This window comes from Carlito syrichta, unplaced genomic scaffold (genome assembly GCF_000164805.1).
Source record: "Carlito syrichta isolate Samal-C Ts95f unplaced genomic scaffold, Tarsius_syrichta-2.0.1 Scaffold315561, whole genome shotgun sequence".
NCBI classification, from domain to species: domain Eukaryota; kingdom Metazoa; phylum Chordata; class Mammalia; order Primates; family Tarsiidae; genus Carlito; species Carlito syrichta.
In genome coordinates, this window is record NW_007259657.1 from 1325096 (window position 1) to 1343997 (window position 18902).

General features: G+C 38.9%; 1 protein-coding gene across 1 annotated transcript in view; it reads left to right on the plus strand.

Moving 5' to 3' along the window:
* The first annotated feature begins 325 nt into the window (after positions 1–325).
* The window catches only part of CP (ceruloplasmin), a 66370-nt gene continuing 47793 nt past the window's right edge, over positions 326–18902 (plus strand). Inside the window, exons 1-5 of the mRNA XM_021706408.1 lie at positions 326–743; positions 12870–13117; positions 14408–14620; positions 15395–15568; positions 17239–17493. Coding sequence (XP_021562083.1) covers positions 598–743; positions 12870–13117; positions 14408–14620; positions 15395–15568; positions 17239–17493 — 1036 coding nt within the window. The 5' untranslated portion in view covers positions 326–597. The remainder of the gene's footprint in view (positions 744–12869; positions 13118–14407; positions 14621–15394; positions 15569–17238; positions 17494–18902) is intronic.

The following is an 18902-nucleotide window of genomic DNA, read 5'->3' on the forward strand; positions in this document are numbered from 1 at the left end:
AGAAGCAAAGCAAAGGGCTATACCACACAGCCTGAGTGTGCAGTAGACTACAGTATCTAGGTTTGCTTAAGTGCACTCTGTGCTACTGACACAAAAATGAAACCACCTAAGACTGCATTTCTCAGAATGTATCCCTCTCATTAACAAGAGGAATGTAGTAAAGAGATACTTGTTTTGACTCATTTTACATAATCCTTTTCCTGATATACTATGCGTGCACTAGATGCAAGGCACTGTACTGTGGCATATTGTTGGAGACACAAAGGGAGTATTTAGAGATGTTCTCTGCCCTCCTGGAATTTACACACTGAATGGAAAAAAGCACAGAGTTATACACACACTAATGCCTCCAACAATAACTGTTGACTTTTTATTTGTAGTCAGAGAAGCCTGGCAACCAAGACCTTTTTTTTTTTGAGGGGGAGAGGTTTACCAGAACTGAACTGAATTGGAAAATATTTGCTTTAATGAAACAATTTACTCTTGTGCAACATTAAGTTGTGTCAATCAAGCAAATAAAGGAAGAAAGCCTTATTTATAAAATTGCCTGCTTCTGGCTTCACATCATTGCTCCTCAGGCTCCAAAAGGGGAAAAAAATGAAGATTTTGATGCTTAGTGTTTTTCTGTTTTTATATGGTACCCTAGCCTGGGCAAAAGATAAGCATTATTACATTGGAATTACTGAAACAACTTGGAACTATGCCTCTGAAAATGGGGAAAAGAAGCTTATTTCGGTTGACACGTAAGTCTCTATTTTTATTATTTATGGACCAAATTTATAAACTGTCCACTTAAAAAACAAAGACAATAAGATGAAAGATTTCTTTAATGTGTTACAGAAACTTCAAAATGAGGACTTGAAACCCAAGACACTAAACGATCTCCTATATATTTCCAGATTTGTTTTTCATTAAAAAAATTTTTTTAATTTTAAATATGTGGGGTACAATTCAGGGTTAGGTATATAAATGTTCATTATGCAGGTACCCTTGTAGATGAGGTGTGCCCCTCAGATATTTTTTTAATTGAGAGGCTACCTTGCTTCTTTCCTATTGATCCTGGAAAACTGGGTCGACTTATTATTTTCCCTGATCATTACTGTGTCCCCCTTCAGGAATCTGTCCTTTTGTCTGTTTATGCAGAAGTTATTTAATTTGGACAATGACTGTATAATATTATATTTATTATGCCACTGAATGCCTGTTCATGGTAAAGATAAAATATTTCTTAATTTTCTAAAACATCACTTATAGAAATCAAATACAATTTTAGCAAGTATGATTCTGCCTAATATTTGTTGGGTGACTCTGAATGGTTAATTGGGTTAATCTATCACAGCTCCAGAATCCTTATCTGTAAAATAGGGATAATAAGTACACTGTAGGATTGTTTGAAGAGTGGGTGCATACAAATCTCTCTCTTTTTTTTTCTTTTTGGTTTTGAGGTAGGATCGCACTTTGTCACCCAGGCTGGAGTACAGTGGGGTGATCCCAGTGCACTGTAGCCTCAACCTCTTGGCCTCAAGTGATCCTCCCATCTCAGCCTCCCAAATAGTTGGGACTTCAGGCATGTACCAGCACGCCCTATTGATTTTTTTAAGTTTTTGTAAACACAGGGACTCACTATGTCGCCCAAGCTGGTCTCAAACTCCTGGGCTCAAGCAATCCTCCTGCCTCAGCCACCCAAATTGATGAGATTACAGGTGTAGGCTTCTGTGCCTGACGGTATGTAAAACTCTTAGTGCAATGTTTGGTGCATCATGTATTCACAAGAAAGTGTTAGAACTTATTATGATGAAAAGCTTCATGCAACTTAAATGTCTTCATGTTCTTGAAAGTCACCTTATTTAAAGCAATATTCACTGTACAGAAAAACAAAAAAGTATAGTTCTCCTTGAAGTTTTTTTATGGGAGTTTATCTATACTGAGATCATTACTTTTAATAATGTTAATTAAACATTTACCACCAAATGAAAATTTGGCATTGAAAACCATTATTCACTATTAAAAATGTTTGTTAATGATGATAAAAGCACAAATAAACCCAATAACCATCAGCTGCTAAGATCGTATTTTTTAAAACAGCTAAATAGGCCGGGCATAGTGGCTCACTCCTGTAATCTCAACAACTAGACTAGAGGATTATTCCTGTAATCACAGCTCTAGACCAGCACAGACACTAGAGGATTGCCTGAGCTCAGGGGTTCTAGACCAGCCTGAGCAACATGGTGAGACCTCATCTCTACAATAAGTCAAAAAATTAGCCGGGTGTGGTGTGCACACCTGTGGTTCCAGCTACTTGGAAGGCTGAGGTGGAAGAATTGCTTGAGCCCAGCAGGTCAAGGCTGCAGTGGCCGTGATTGAGCCACTGTACTCCAGCCTGGCCGACAGAGTGAGACTCCGATTCAGAAATAAAATAAAATTAAATTAAATTAAAACAGCTAAATAAGAATGCCAAAATTGCCGGGCTCGGTGGCTCAGCCTGTAATCCCGTGCCTTGGGAGGCCGAGGTGAGTGAATTGCCTGAGCCCACGGATTCGAGACTCGCCTGGGCAACTTGGCAAGTCCTCATCTCTACAATAAATCAAAAAATCAGCTGGGCGTGGTAGGGTGCGCCTGTAGTTCCAGCTCCTTGGAAGGAGCCCAGCAGGTCGAGCCCACCAGTGGGGGTGGCAGAGTGAGACTCCAACTCAAAAAAAAAAAAAAAAAGTAGAATGCCAAAATGTATAATTATTCACTCTTTTTGATGGGTTTACACTAGTTTATTTAATTTTATTTAAGGCTGAAATTTTTCAACAGAAAAATAAATGCACAGCTGATAATATTTAATCATTAAGTTATTAATACCGTAAAGAAAGTGTTGGACCTAAAGATAACTGTTTGCAAATAAAATTAGTACTTCTTGCAATTCTTATTTTTTGAGATAATTTTGAGATAGTGTTATTTTCTTGAGTATTTTTTACAGTTTAATATTGTTTTGTATGAATTTAGTATTTTCCTGGTTAAATATAATATAAATTATATATAGATTTATTTCCAAGGAAAAAGTCAGACACATAAAAATAAGAATGTTTGTCCTCTCCCACATCCTCATCCACCACCTCTCTGCTATTGTTAATGGTCAAAAACCAAATCAGATTTATTGGGCATAAACTAAGTGCAAGACATTGCCCAACCATGTTTCAATAAAGAAGTCTACTTCCAGAAATTAGGGAACACAAGAGTGAAGGAAGTTTTTACAAATTTGTGGGGCTAGGAGGGGATGTTAGAGGTAATTTTTTTTTTTAAATATTGTTTCTTGAGTCAGGGTCTCACTCTGTCATCCAGGATGGAGTGTAGTGGCATGACCATAGCTCACCGCAGCCTCAACCTCCTCAGCTCAGGTGATCCTTCTGTCTAAGTCTCCTGAGTACCTGGCACTATAGGTGCATGCCACCAGACGCAGCTAAGTTTTAAAAATTTTTTTGTAGAGATGGGATCTCGCTGTGTTGCCCAAGCTGATTTTGAACTCCTGGGCTCAAGCAATCCTCCCAGCTTGGCCTTCCAAAATGCTGAGGTCACAGGTGTGTGCCACCAGCTTCCTCTTTTTTTTTTTTAATACTGGCATGGACAGTCTGTGTCAGGGAAGCAATCCAAGCTTGTTTACCACATTATTATTTAAAGGGATACTTAGTAGGAATACTTAAGGATACTTAAAAGGGGAGGTGGGACATCTACCAGTTGTCAGTTCTCTTTCTGTCATTACCCAGATAATCTGCAACTTCAAAAGCCTAGAGTTGTGCAAATTCTCGATGAAACTGCTCACTCTAACTTTGCCCCATACAGCTGAACAGTACATTTTGAATCAAGCTACAGCAATTTTGCCAGTATTATGCTAATTTTTTTGCATAATAGATAAGTGTCGATAGCCAGTTTTTGCTCCTTTCTCTGTCCCAGATTTGCAGCATGTCTAGTCCAGTCAGCGAAGGAAGGTAGGGTGTCATTGATGGTGATCATCATCCCTTATTATATCTTGGCTAAAAAAGAGTAGAAATAAACAGACTGAATACTAAAGTATGAAAGAATGCAAGATGTGTGTTAGGCAGAGAACTGGGTTTAACCTGAGTGTTGACCTTGAAGGTGTGGGATGACGAAGAGGAAAGTACGTATTGAGGTGGCAGGAACTATATCTTTCGTGATCCCTGCTTGGTCACTGGTGCCTAGAATATAGGAAACACCAAAGAAATATTTGAGAATAGATTAAAAGGCATATAAGAAGCTAGAAGAAATCACAGGCCACGTTGTAATCACTTTCCCTCAGCCCTCGTGAGGACCCATTCATGTTGTTGAATACATTATGTGATAGGATAAGACAGGAAAAATCAGTCTCAGGAGTTATAAAGAGTTGGGGAAATGAAAACATTGGCAAATGTGTAGTTTTTTTTTTTTCTTGGTTAGGAAGATGGAGTTCATCTCTTCTGGTATTAATGTCAATGATATTAATTTCTAAAAGTGTGAAGTGGAAAATAATTTCCTTATATTCAGTACTGCTGATTACTTGGGTCAGTGCCTTATCTGTCATTTCAACAAATCAACAGCTAAAGATTCTACAAGCTGTAGTTCTGATCCTATGTTATTTTTGTTTGTTTGTTTATTTATTTATTTATTTTGAGTTGGAGTCTCACTCTGTCTCCCAGACTGGAGTGCAGTGGCATGCTCCCAGCCATGGCAGCCTTGACCTGCCGGGCTTGGTGGCTCAGCCGGTAATTCCAGCACTTTGGGTACCGAGGCAAGTGGATTGCCTGAGTCTGTGGGTTCGAGATCAATCCAGGAAACTTGGCAAGACCTAATCTCTACAATAAATCAAAAATTAGCTGGGCATGGTAGTGTGCATCTGTAGTTCTAGTTACTTGGAAGGCTGAGATGGAAGGATCGCTGTTATTTATATTTAAATAATAATAAAAGCCACATATGTAAAAAAAACAATTAGTAAATACAATAGTGTGTTTTGGGTCCACAGGAGGCATTATTTAATTAATTGCCTATATAATAGCAAATATAGTTGTTTGTTTTGGGGAGATCTCTTGGAAACTGAAACATGAGAAAAATTCTTCAAGCACAAGAATTTTGTAGTAGCCATCACAAACTTCTTTTACACTTGACTTCATAAACTCTCACTCAGACTTGGTGAATTTGTTAACATACAGTTCCTACAAACTTTGTTACTAGTTTTTGTTTCATTGTAGGTTTCAAAAACACATGGTATGTTGAAGAAACAACAGCTCAAATTCTGATCAAAGAAATGAACAACAAAAAAACATTGTATCTTATAATAATAATTATTTTAATTATGACCCTGACTGATCAGGATACAATAAATTCAATAAATGTTCATTTTTACTATTATTATTTTTAAACGTTGATTTTTCCCCAGTATACCCCCTTTTTAAGAAACAGGGAAGGAGTTTTTTTTTTTCAGTTGGAATCTCACTGTATACCGCCCAGGCTGCAGTACAGTGGCACCATCATAGCTCACTACAGCCTTGACCTCCTGGGCTCAGGAGATCCTTCCACCTCAGATCCTGAGTCGCTCCGACACGTGTCACCAGGCCTAGCTAATTCTTTTTATTTTTTGCAGAAACATGGTCTTGCCATGTTGCCTAGGCTGGTCTTGAACTCCCGGATTGAAGCAATCTTCTCACCTTGGCCTCCCAAAGTGTTGGGATTACAGGTGTGAGCCACTACACGCAGCTGGGAAAACAAATATTTTAAAACAAACAAACAAAAAAACTTGCACTGAAGGCATTCATTTCACTCCTGTTAGAAGATAAACTTTGACATGTGTATGTGAGCATTCAGCCATTCAATTGGGCAACACAAGTCCACAAGTAGTTCAGTGTAATGAAACTTATGTAAGATGTTCTCAGAAGAAAGACTAAGAAAATACATTTGATTGGCTGAAGTGGAAAGTTCCTGGTTAGAGGTTAATAGGTGGTTTCTGGTTGGTAAAGTCTCTAGTTAGAGGTTAGAAGTTTCCTTTTACTATTTCCATTGAATTGATTTTGGTTTGCTTACGTAGGAAGCCAAGGCACTGGAGCTGTCTCAGCCTAATGGTCTCCCAATTAATTATTTAAACACTTCTTCAAACATAATTTTACATTTTAAAAATAATTTTTAAATAAGTACAACTATTAGCTAAAACTATCTGGAAAATGTACTTACAACGACCCGTTCTCCAACTGCCATTTATATGGCAGAATGAGAATGAGTCATTCTGCTGAATAAAAAACAGCAAGCCACAGCTAGTGTGATACAAACATTTCATACAAGACAGCTTGTATGGAGGGCTAATTAAGTGACTAACATTTCACACTTTCCAAACTCCACAATTTATGATCACAGTTTCTGTTTCTCCAGAGAACAGAGTCGAAAGAAGATAGATTTTAGATACTGTATTCATGCTGTGCTAAGGCTAGTTAGGACCCGTAATTCACTTAAATGTGTGCTATTTACACGTAGGTTGAGTCTCTGCCAGTTTCTTGTACCAGTTGGTTTTTGACTGTTTTCCTTATGATTCCTGTATGTGGTGGAGAGAATTTCTGAAATGTCCCCCAGAAGATGTCCTACCCTACATCTCCAGAACCCATGAATAGGAGGAGACATTATTCCCATGATTTCAGCTTTCATTAGTGATACAGTTGACCTCGGGGAGATTATCAAAAAGTGGAGAGGACTGTTGTGGCAGAGATTTGAGGAAGATTCCACACACTGTAGTTGACTTGAAGATGGACGGGGCCACCAGAGAGACATATAGGGGGCCTTACGGGGTAGCATCCTGGCCCACAGCCTGCAAACCAACAAGGATTTTAATCCTACAACCCCGCTGGACTGAACTCTGTCAATAACCTGAATGATTTCTCCACAGAGCCTCAGACAAGCACTTAAGTCAGCAACCTCTTGATTTCAGCCAGGTGATGCCCTGATCAGAGACCCCAGCCGTGTCATACCAGGCTTCTGACCCATAGAACCGTGAGATTATGAGAGGCTATTGTTTTGAGGGGCTCCATGATCATTTGCTTTGCAGTAATAAAAACGAATACATGAGGTCTCAATTCATGAAGCCAAAAAATCCAAAACTTTCTACCTCTAAGACCCAAGTTTTGGAAAACACAGCTAAACATCAACCAAGTCCACTGGAGTGAATTCTAAATTCATGGGAGGGTATAGCATTATTATTGTCTTACAATAATATTGTCTTTGAAATATAAAAAAGTTAATTCCCCTACCATTAAAAATTCATTTCTGGGTCTGAGTCTACCAGAAATTATAGGAGGTTTTTGTTTTGTTGGTTTGTTTGTTTTTACAGTGAGGAGTTAAAAAGAGAGAATGTGATTACTGGGAGGGGATACATCTGTAGTAATTAGTAGAAGGAAGCATATTACAATTGCCAACAGGAAGAACTGCAATTAAATGTGAATTATTTACTTGGTTCAAAGAACAACTATAATAGATTCTTGTGGCTGAATATCTGACTGGTAAACTTCCTGCAAGCTTCCAGTAACTGACCCTTTGTCCCCAAAATGTTCTGTTAAAATTAAATAGACATTCCTCAATGACCTTTTGATGCCCCTTTGGAGACAGGTCACAAGCAAATAGACCTCTCTTAAAGTGTGACATGATGTAAAATATTTACCAATTTGGTTAAAACAATTTTTTTCACAATAAAAAATAAGACCTTGACCAGGTGCAGTGGCTCAGCCGGTAATCCCAGCACTTTGGGAGGCCGAGGCAAGAGGATTGCCTGAGCCTGGGGGTTTGAGATCACCCTGGGCAACTTGGTGAGACCTCGTATCTACAATAAATCACAAAAACTAGCTGGACATGGTGGCATGTTTGTAGTTCCAGCTAGTTGGAAGGCTGAGGCAGAAGGATTGCCTAAGCCCAGCAGGTTGAGGCTGCAGTGGCCGTGAGTGTGCCACTGCACTCCAACCTGGGCAACAGAGTGAGACTCCAACTCAAAAAAAAAAAAAAAAAAGTTCTAAAAACAGCTGCATATTACAATGTATATAAAAGGAATACCAAATGTTTAAAACTCTGATATATTACAGCTTCAGATCAATTATTTTAAAAGTAACTTTTGTCCACATCTAGGTCTTTTTCTATTACTCTGCTTTTCCCCCAAGGCCCCTGATTTATCATGGAGAGACTGAGTCACATTCTTCAGATTCTGTGTATCACTTGTCCTTGGGATGCTTTTTGATGAACTGTTTATAAGACAAACCTTTCTTTTAGCAAAACTCTGTTATATTATTGTGTTCATAGCTGGCAAGAGGCAGAAAGGAAAGAAAGGCCAAGGGTAGGGAGGAGACCCTCTTAAATAGTTATAATCCTCATAACAAAGCGAGTATGGGGGAATTAACACACTGAGGCATTGTGGAGTGAGTACAGACAGCTGGAAGGCTATTTGGTATGAAAGTCAAAAGTCATAAAGATGTGCTTAGCTTTTGATCCATAAATTCAATTTCTGCATTTTTTCATTTGAGATAATTATGCATGCAAGAAAATATTTAGTTACAAAGATGCTAATGGCAGTATCTTTTATAATAATAAAGAATAGGAAATAACAAATTTTAGGAGATATTTTACAAACTACCTCAACAATGAAATATTTTTCTATCATGAACTATTATACTGTGGCATGTTTAATGACATGGAAAAATATTAACCTATTGTTGAGCAAAAAATGTTACAAGATGGTGTATATATTGTGATTATATAACAACAATAAAAAGAGTGCTAATAAAAATTTAAAAATAAATAAATAAAAGTAATAAAAGTCATTACTCTTCAACAATGTTCTTCTTATTTTAGGAAATGATTCATACAGGAGTATGTCAATGCAGTGAAAGCATTTTGATAAAATTATTATAGTTTATTGAAGTAGGATGTGTTGCATTCCACAGTACTGTAGAGTCACATTCAGAAAATATAAATGCATACTTTATGTAAATGAAACCTTAGGAATTTGAAGGCTGATTTTTAACTTTGGCCCATGTAAGATGTGTATCAACAGGGCATGATAGAGCACAGAATATCTAAATATAATAACACCAATCTCTAAAAAATAAAAGCATGTCCAGGCCATGAAAAAAATTTACCCTGGGGCTTAGATAAGCCTGTGTGAGACTGGCCAGGAATCTGGTGAGATCAGAGAGGAATCACAGGGTTGCACTGCAGACCTTGCAGCTGCAGCTGTACGCCTGACTGAAACTGCACTTTTTTGTTTGTTTTGTTTGTTTTGTTTTGTTTGAGTCGAGGTCTCACTCTATGGCCCAGAGTGGAGTGCAGTGGCACAATCACAGCTCACCACAGCCTCGACCAGCTAGGCTCAGGTGATTTTCCATCTTGGCCTCCAGGTAGCTGGGAGTACAGGTGTGCACCACCACACCTGGCTAATTACTTTTATATTTTGTAGAGGATGACAGGATAACAGTTCACTGTTATGTTGCTATGTTGCCCAGGCTGGTCTCACAACTTCTGGGCTCAAGCGATTCTCCCGCCTCGGCCTCCTGAAGTGCTGGGATTATAGGTGTGAGCCACTGCACACAGCCTTGAAAGGGCACTTTTGCTGATATCTCCTTAGAGGTGTGGATGGCATGAATCTCCGCTATTAATCTCCACTATCAATTTTGCTGCTGTTAAAGCATATGTTTATTAAGACTCCTCAGTTTCACACACCTGTTGTGGGTTCGGGGACAGAGTTCACACGCATGTCCTGCTTCTTTTCTATGTATTTCTGTGACCTTGACGTCTCTCTGAGTCTTCCTATTTTTTCTTTTTTCTTTTGCTCTTATAAAATTGAAAACTGCCACAAGCAATCAGAGTACAAAAGCAAGCAGGAGAAAGGAGGGTATAACCGCTCCATACCGGATACAAAAAAATGTGCCTTTATTTTTCTAACTTCCAGCTTAGCCCTCCCACCAGGATGGAGACGGGGTAGGGAAACACTATCTTAGTCATTATTTAGTGAACAATTCTGCCTCCTTGGGAACCTTGGGTTTATGCAATCCAGGAAAATTGAGGTCCTTGGTATATGTAGCAACTGTAAGATGCTCATCTTCGAAGCCCCTTGGTCATTCCAGAAGATAGTGGCTCTAATTTCCAACTCACTCCCTCTGCCCAAACTCAGCCACCAGGACTGCCACCCAGCGGCCATGCTTCCTGGCCCCTAAACTCAGGCTTAATTTATGCAGCTACTGCCCAGCAGAGATCTGACCACTACCGGGTGTGGCCTGAAAATAGAACTTTCCATCCTTCTGTCTTGTGATCTCGAGGAATCCCACTGCTTTCGGGATTGGGCAATTCTCTTCACCTTTAACCTGGGAGCCTCCCCAACTCGAGTTATCCATGAAAAACCCAAACCGCACCTACCCTATCAGAACACGCCAGCCTATTGGTTGGTAATTGCAGATGACTGAGCCCAACTTCCGACCCACAGAATCAGAAAAAATTGACCTGGGTCCCAGGTATTTGCATTTCACCAAGTACCTCAGTGGATTCCTGTGTATGTTAAAACTTAAGAAATGGGTGAACATTTGTATATCTAACCCTGAATTGTACTCTACATCTTAAAAAAAAAACAAAACAACATTAGGTTACAGCCCTAGACTTTTGAAAAACTAGGTCTTTAAATTCTGCTGCAATTGAAGTCCCAAGCTCCCAGCCAACTCCTGTTCTTGTCTTGAAGAGGGGAAAGAAAAACATTTCTCACTCTTTCCAATGAGCTCACAGCTGAGGAAACAAGACAAAGTTTATTCCTCAACCAGGTTACCCAACACCACAAATTTTGAGTAGAAAATGGTAAAGTGTCAAAGGTCACTGAGGGCCGGGTGCAGTGGCTCACACCTGTAATCCCAACAATTTGGAGGGCCAAGGTGGGAGGATTGCATAAGCCCAGGAGTTTGAAAACAGCCTACGCAACATAATGAGACCTTGTCTCTATAAAAATCAAAAAATTAGCCGGGTGTGGTGGTGCACACCTGGAGTCCCAGCTACTCAGGAGACTGAGGCAGAAGGATTGCCTGAGCCCAGGAGGTTGAGGCTGCAGTGAACTGTTATCCTGTCATTGCACTCCAGCCTGGGCATCAGAGTGAGACCCTGATCCAAAAAAAGTCACTGAGATGAAATGAAACAGGCAAAACATACACACACGAACAAATCCAAGATTATGAGCAGCTTATATTCAAATGGAAGAGATCTTGGCTGCAAAGAGGTTGGTGAAAGCCCCTAAGTTATTATTTTATTTTATTTTAACTTTTAATTTTTTTTATTTTGAAGATGTGGGTTACTATTCAGATTAGGTATACAATGTTCATTATGCAGTTACCCTTGTTGATGAGGTGTGCCCCACGCCTTCCCCAGGCAGTTTCCCACTATTGCCAATCCCAATTCCCCGCCCCCCTAAAGCCCCCTAAATTAAATAGGTCCCCCTACATGGCTGCGTGGCATTCCCCACCAAACTATCCAGATCCTTTGGTTAAGGTTAATAATATAAGAATCAGTTCAAAAGTTTAAATACCAAATTCGCTTTTTTTCTTTTATTTTCCTTTTTTTTTTCAGGTTACTATTTACTTTGCCGATATTTTTAGGAAAGTTTTAAGTAACAATGGGTCACTAACTAGTATATAAATAGTCAATGTTAAGTAACTGTAGTATTGAGGGATTTTTTAAAAAGTAATTTAAATTCATATCTAATTTTAAAACCCACAAACATTGTACGTATCAACTCTAACCTTGATTTAGTGCTGCTAAATGAAATAAAAATAAAAATAATAGCGTAATTTAGTTTCAGGTTGGGCATGCTTGTAATACTAGCATTTTGGGAGGCTGAAGTGGGAGGATGACTTGAGGCCAGGAGATTGAGACCAGCCTGGGTGACATAGCAAGACACTGTCTCTAAAAATTTTTTTTTTTGTAAATTAGCTGGGTGTGGCTGTGTGCATCTGTAATCCTAGCTAGAGGCTGAGGTGGGAGGATCCCTTGAACTTGGGAGTTCAAGGTTACAGTGAGCTATGATTGTACCACTGCTCTCCAGCCCGGGTGAAAAAGCATGACCATTAATCATATATTAATAATGAAGAATTAATTTAGCTTAATCAATTTTACTTTATTAAAGGAAAAACATATATAATCACACACATAACTTGGAAGTCTCAATTATCCAGATTGCTTATAAACTTGAATTTTCCAATAGCTAAGAGAAGTACACAATAAGTGAAGCATGTCCTAATTAACTTCTTTATCTTAATATCTCAGTTTAATTTTGTATCCTCTTCCAAAATGCCTCTGTGCTTTAGGGTAAAAATTCTGGAGAAACTTACCTGGTAAGATGCAGCATATGTGTATGATAGCTTCAAATATTCTGGTCATTGTGTCTCATGCCTATAATCTCAGCACTATGGGAGGCCATGATGGGAGGATTGCTTGAGCCCAAGTTCAAGACCAGCCTGGGTAACACAGCAAGATCTCGTCTCTGCAGGAAAATAAAAAAAAATTAGCCAGGCATGGTGACACACACCCGTAGTCCCAGCTACTTGGGAGGCTGAGGCAGAAGAATCGCCTGAGCTCAGGAGGTTGAGGCTGCAGTGAGCCATGATCTGTGCCACTGTATTCCAGCCTGGGCAACAGAGTGAGACCCTGACTCAAAAATAAAAAACAGAAAGAAAAGAAAAGAAAAGCAGAACTAACTGCCAGTTTCTCTACTACAATTTTGGAGGCATTATTACAACAGGCAAACATTCCATGTGATGTGGTCATTAGTTTCTATTTAATTGCAGTGTTGTCCCCAGAAGTGATAGCTTCTGATAGAGTTGTCTTCTTTTCCTTTGCAGGGAACATTCCAATATCTATCTTCAAAATGGCCCAGATAGAATTGGGAGAACATACAAGAAGGCCCTTTATCTTCAGTACACAGATGAAACCTTTAGGACGACTGTAGAGAAGCCAGCCTGGCTAGGGTTTTTAGGCCCTATTATCAAAGCTGAAACTGGAGATAAAGTTTATGTACACCTAAAAAACTTGGCGTCTAGGCCCTACACTTTTCATTCACATGGAATAACTTACTATAAGGAGCATGAGGGTAAGTTCGGCTCATGTTGGAGCTTTTCGGTAGGACTCCTTTTTAACTTCTAAAAAGTTATAGGCTGTGGCTCACGCCTATAATCCCAACACTTTAGGAGGCCGAGGTGAGAGGACTGCCTGAGTCCACGGGTTTGAGAACAGCCTGGGCAACTTGGTGAGACCTCATCTCCACAATAAATCAAAAAATTAATTGGAAAGGTGAAGCGGGAGGATTGCTTGAGCCCAGGAATTTGAAAACAGACTGGGCAACATAGCAAGACCTCGTTAAATAAAATAAAAAATAAAAAAAACCAGGTGTGGTTGGGCACATCTGTAGTCCCAGCTACTCAGGAAGTTGAAATAGAAAGATCACCTGAGCTCAGGAGGTCAAGGCTGTGGTGAGCCGTGAGCGTGCCACTGCACTCCAGCTTAGGTGACAGAGTGAGACTCCAGCTCAAAAAATAAAATAAAATAATTTGATGGTGCTGGGGATAAGAGTGGGTGGAGTATAGATGAAACAAGACTGGCCTTGAGTTGATCATTGCTAAAAGTTGAGCTGACAGATACATGAAGTTCATTACATTATTTTTTTCAACTTTTGCAAATGTTTGAAAGTTTCCAGAATTAAGAGTAGAAAATGTTTCAATTCCATTGCTACTTCATGGTTAAATATCTGCTATCATAGAAAAGGTTTCAGCTGGGTGTGGTGGTTCAAGCCTGTAATCCCAGCACTTTGGGAGGCCGAGGTGAGGGGATTGCCTGAGCCTGTGGGTTCGAGACCAGCCTGGGCAACTTGGCGAGACCTTATTTCTACAATAAAACAAAAAAATTAGCGGGGCGTGGTAGCGCATGCCTGTAGTTCAGGCTAATTGGAAGGCTGAGGCGGACGGATTGCCTGAGCCCAGCAGGTCAACGCTGGGGTGGCTGTGAGCATGCCACTGCACTCCAGCCTGTGCAACAGAGTGAGACTCCAACTCAAAAAAAAAAAAAAGGAAGAATAAACTTCCCAGTATAGAAGAGGGTAACCATGTTGCTTAGACTTCCATGCCATGACCCCAATGCAAAAGTTGTTTTTTATAATGCAAACAACAAGTCACGATGCTCCCTGAAGACTCTGTCAGGTATTAAAAATAACAAAAATGTCTGTGAGGCTTCTAAACTGTCTAACCACCAGTTTCCCATTTTTCTGTGTCCAAAGAGGACATCACTGCATCCTCAGGGGTCTCATACAGGATGTAGAGTAAATGTGTGTCTCTCATTGAAGTTCAAACACATTCACTTTGTAACTTCAGTGCCTGTTGCTTCCTAGGGGCCATCTACCCTGACAACACCACAGATTTTCAAAAGGCAGACGACAAAGTGTCCCCAGGAGAGCAGTACACGTACCTGTTGCATGCCAGTGAGGAACAAAGTCCTGGTGAGGAGGACAGCAACTGCGTGACTAGGATTTACCATTCCCACATTGATGCTCCAAAAGACATTGCCTCGGGACTCATCGGACCTTTAATACTCTGTAAAAAAGGTGCATTTTCCCATTTATTGCTCACCATAGATGACCAAAAGACAGGAACAGGGCAGTTTGTTTCTTAAAAAATAAGTTATCTTCTGTGTTGAGATTGAGTATGGAAGATAGAGAGGTACTGAGTCTAGAAAAAAGGGAAAGAAAGAACAGGGCGGGACTAGGAGAAGAAGGGATAAATAATGCAAACTTTCATATTGGGGAAACCCAATAAAACTAAGCTGCAAGACATATGTTCTCTCTGGGAGTAGGTTTGCTGTTTCTAATTTCCAACAGTGGCGTTGAAGAGGCATCTAGTTTTACCAAATGTGGCTCCCTTAAATGGCACTCCATTTAAGGATAGATCTGTAGTTATCTGTGTTATGTTAGTTAATATAATACCATTGTTTTATTTCCAGCATCATGAAAAAGGCAGCATAGTTCAAGAGCTTAAAATGTCATTCTTACTTGAACAATAATTACCTGCAAAGACTTGATACCTCAGCCTGTGGCTATATGCACCAGAAGATATAGATACAACCTTGAATTCTAATCTTCTCATTTGCCAAAAAGCATTTATAGTTATGTGGTCAGTGGACATCCAGATATATGAGTGTCTCCCAAGCCCCAGATACTGATAAATTCCCTGAGTGTTTCCACTGTAAAACATGGTCTAGATCTGTGGTTTATTAGGAAAATATAAACCACAATTTTTTTAACGATAAAATCACCTGAAAGCATACATCAAAAATAGATGCTAAAAATTCAGTTCTACTAAAACAAAAACTTCCACTTCAGATTCTCTAGATAAAGAAAAAGAAAAAAATATTGACCAAGAATTTGTAGTGATGTTTTCTGTGGTGGATGAGAATCTCAGCTGGTACCTAGAAGACAACATTAAAACCTACTGCTCTGAACCAGATAAAGTTGACCCAGACGATGAAGACTTCCAGGAGAGTAACAGAATGTATTGTAAGATTATAGAAGACATGTTCACTTTACTTTTTTTGTCTTACTCATTATTTCTACTAACCTCATTCCCTCACATTAATAGGTGACGTATTTCTAGTCTGTGGCACTGATAACTAAGTATTTCAGACATGCAACTTGATATTCAACTAAACAGGTCAAAATCAAAACTCTATACCAGGTGAAGCCAGAAACACCAAACTTGTCCCAAACTGATAAGGATAAAGCATCAGTTATGGTTTAACGCACATGTATGTTACATGTATATATTTATTTATTCTTGAAACTCATTCTAAAAATTATTTGAGGCAGCCTAAAATTTGTAAACTAAATGCTTAAAATTATACTTGTATTGTAAAATTATACTTGTATTGTATTGTATTATACTTGTATTGTAAAGCTTCTAACTATATTTAAGAAAATAGTTCAAACCACTAGTTCCAAAAGGCTCATTTTACATAGTGTTGCCCTCATACGGCCCTCCACCCTGTATTATTTTTTTTCTATATTTTAGTTGACTTTATTTTTTTCTGGGCCTTTTAAAAAATATCCCAGGCTTTTTCTTAATTCTCATACACAGAATAATGGGCCTAATACAATTATTCCTCCGAATTTACATGAGAGAATTTACAATCCTTTAACACCAAATAGACCAGCAATTACACATTTTTGTTTATGTTTAACTTCTTCAAATTAACTTTTCTTAGAAACTGAGAACACAAAAATAACTGCATTACCAACAAAGACAAATAAGCTAACAAAGTACAGATTTTTGTTTACAACTTTTGCTTATATCTGGCTGAAGGGTCCTATTTCTATCCTTTAATTCTGTCTCTGTTATGTACTAACAAAAATAGACATTACAAAAAGACACTCAAACTTCTAGTCTGGATATGTTTGGTTTATTACTGCTGTTGCATGTGGAGTATTCAAAGTTCTTCCCAGAAATGACTTCCACCCAGGAAATTTCTAGGACCATCCAGTTTGAACAACGACCCTAAGTTTCTTCCAAGGGTCTCAAGCTACCTTGCTTTTGAACTTTCAGGTCTTTGTGGTTCTGGTCCCTGCTATCCTTCCCCTAAACTTTGTTTTAACTCCTTCATATCTCTTCTAATTTTGTCTTTCAATCTTGGGGGAAAAAAGTTTTCCTCATGTTTTTATTACAAAATAAAGTTATAGTAACACATTGAGAACATTCTGATAAGCAAAAAGAAAAAATATAAAACATGTTACTACTACCAACAAGATTAATGATTGATTACTCAATAACCTTCCATCTTTTTTCTATTCACTTTACATTGCATTTTTTATATACATGTTTGTATATATGCACACAACTGTATTTACAAACACACACATACACACACACACACACACACACACAACCAGTTTATAACTGATAGCTTATTACAAAAAGAGCAAATAGGTTTCATCTCCAGTATTGTATTCATTGGCTAAGATGGTATTGACAAGAATCCTCAGGCTGAATTCAGATCCAAAATGAAAGAATACTGTGATTGATTAGCAATGTCTGACATAGGTATGGGAGGGAGGAATACCAGCATATATGCCAGATATTTTCCATCCCAAATTTATTCTGTTTCTATAGAGGTACCTATCACTATTTCAAGCACCAATGTCTGTTGGTCACAAGTGCTATTCTTGACTTACAGCTGTGAATGGATACACTTTTGGAAGTCTCCCAGGACTCTCCATGTGTGCAGAAGACAGAGTGAAATGGTATCTTTTTGGTATGGGTAATGAAGTTGATGTGCACGCAGCTTTCTTTCATGGACAAGCATTGACTAACAAGAACTACCATGTTGATACAATCAACCTCTTTCCTGCTACCCTGTTTGATGCTTACATGGTAGCCCAGAACCCTGGAGAATGGATGCTTAGCTGCCAGAATCTTAACCATCTGAAAGGTAGGCCACCTTTACCTGAAGTTAGCTGTCAGTTGAAAAAATAATCACTAGCTGGACTCGGTGGCTCAGCCTGTAATCCCGCGCTTTGGGAGGCCGAGGTGAGTGAATTGCCTCAGCCCGCAGGTTCGAGACCTGCCTGGGCAACTTGGCGAGACCTCATCTCCACAATAAATCAAAAAAATTAGCCGGACGTGGTAGTGCACGCCTGTAGTTACAGCTACTTGGAAGGCTGAGGCGGAAGGATCACGGAGCCCAGCAGACTGAGTCTGCGGTGGCCGGGAGTGTGCCACTGCACTCCAGTATGGGTGACAGAGTGAGACTCCAACTGAAAAAAAAAAAAAAAGAAAAAGAAAAGAAAAAGTGATCACTGAAACTCAGAATCTAAAAGCAAAATGAAAGGACAAAAAGCCAAAACTGAGCTTTGAACTGGTATCCTAGTTATATTCCTCTGATGGTGAATGAGGGGGACCTCAAAAAAATGGACTTTTTTTTGGAGGGTGAGCTTTTTGTAGTACAGGTTTCCTTCACTAGGTAAGTATTCTAGGAATCTAGTATCAGCTACCATTATTATGAGGCTGCATTTGGCTTCTGTGAATTTTTTTGGCGATTCTTTCAATACGTCTGCCCATTTCATGATGGATGATTTATGAGTGCATCTGCCCTCACTGTGCTGAGTGTTCAGCAGATTTTGACCAAAAACAAGCCCCACCCTCCCTATTCATGAGATCTCACCCCAATCAACTTTTTTTTGTTTCGCTGGATGAAAAAAATCCTCAAGGGAAACGTTTTGCCCATGTGAAAAGGTGAAACAAAACGGCAGCAGGACTAAAAGGCATCAAAATGGACAAGTTTCAAAACTGTTTTGAGCAGTGGAAAAAGTGTCTTGATAGATGTATTGCATCAAACAGAGGTGACTGAAGTTTAAACATGTAAGAATAAATACACAATTTTTTATAAACAAATGCCAGGGTTTTGGGGCGGTCCCTCTGAATATCAGAATATAATTTTTTAAAACTGGAACATTATAAAAGTAATGAGATCTGAAAATATATTCACTTTTGGAGAAGAACAATTGGCCCTGAAAGTATAGTACTGTATATAGTTTCCCAATTTTTGCAGTATTGTAAAAACCAGACGATTTGTGTTTGTGTGGGAAAGCAGCATGTTTGTTTTTTAACCCATTTCTATCACGTATAACCAACTTTGCTCTTTATCTGAATCTAGTTATTCCTTGGTTTAACTTGATAAATCCTTCCTCTGTCTCTTTAATTTCAGTGTTAAAGACATTCTTCTTTCATGGAAAATATTTGTTTGTAATACTGGTCTTACTGAAGAAAATAGGTTTAATGTGGGTGCTTGGATATGATACTTTGACCTGCAAACATAACTGCTTTTATCAAATATGACAA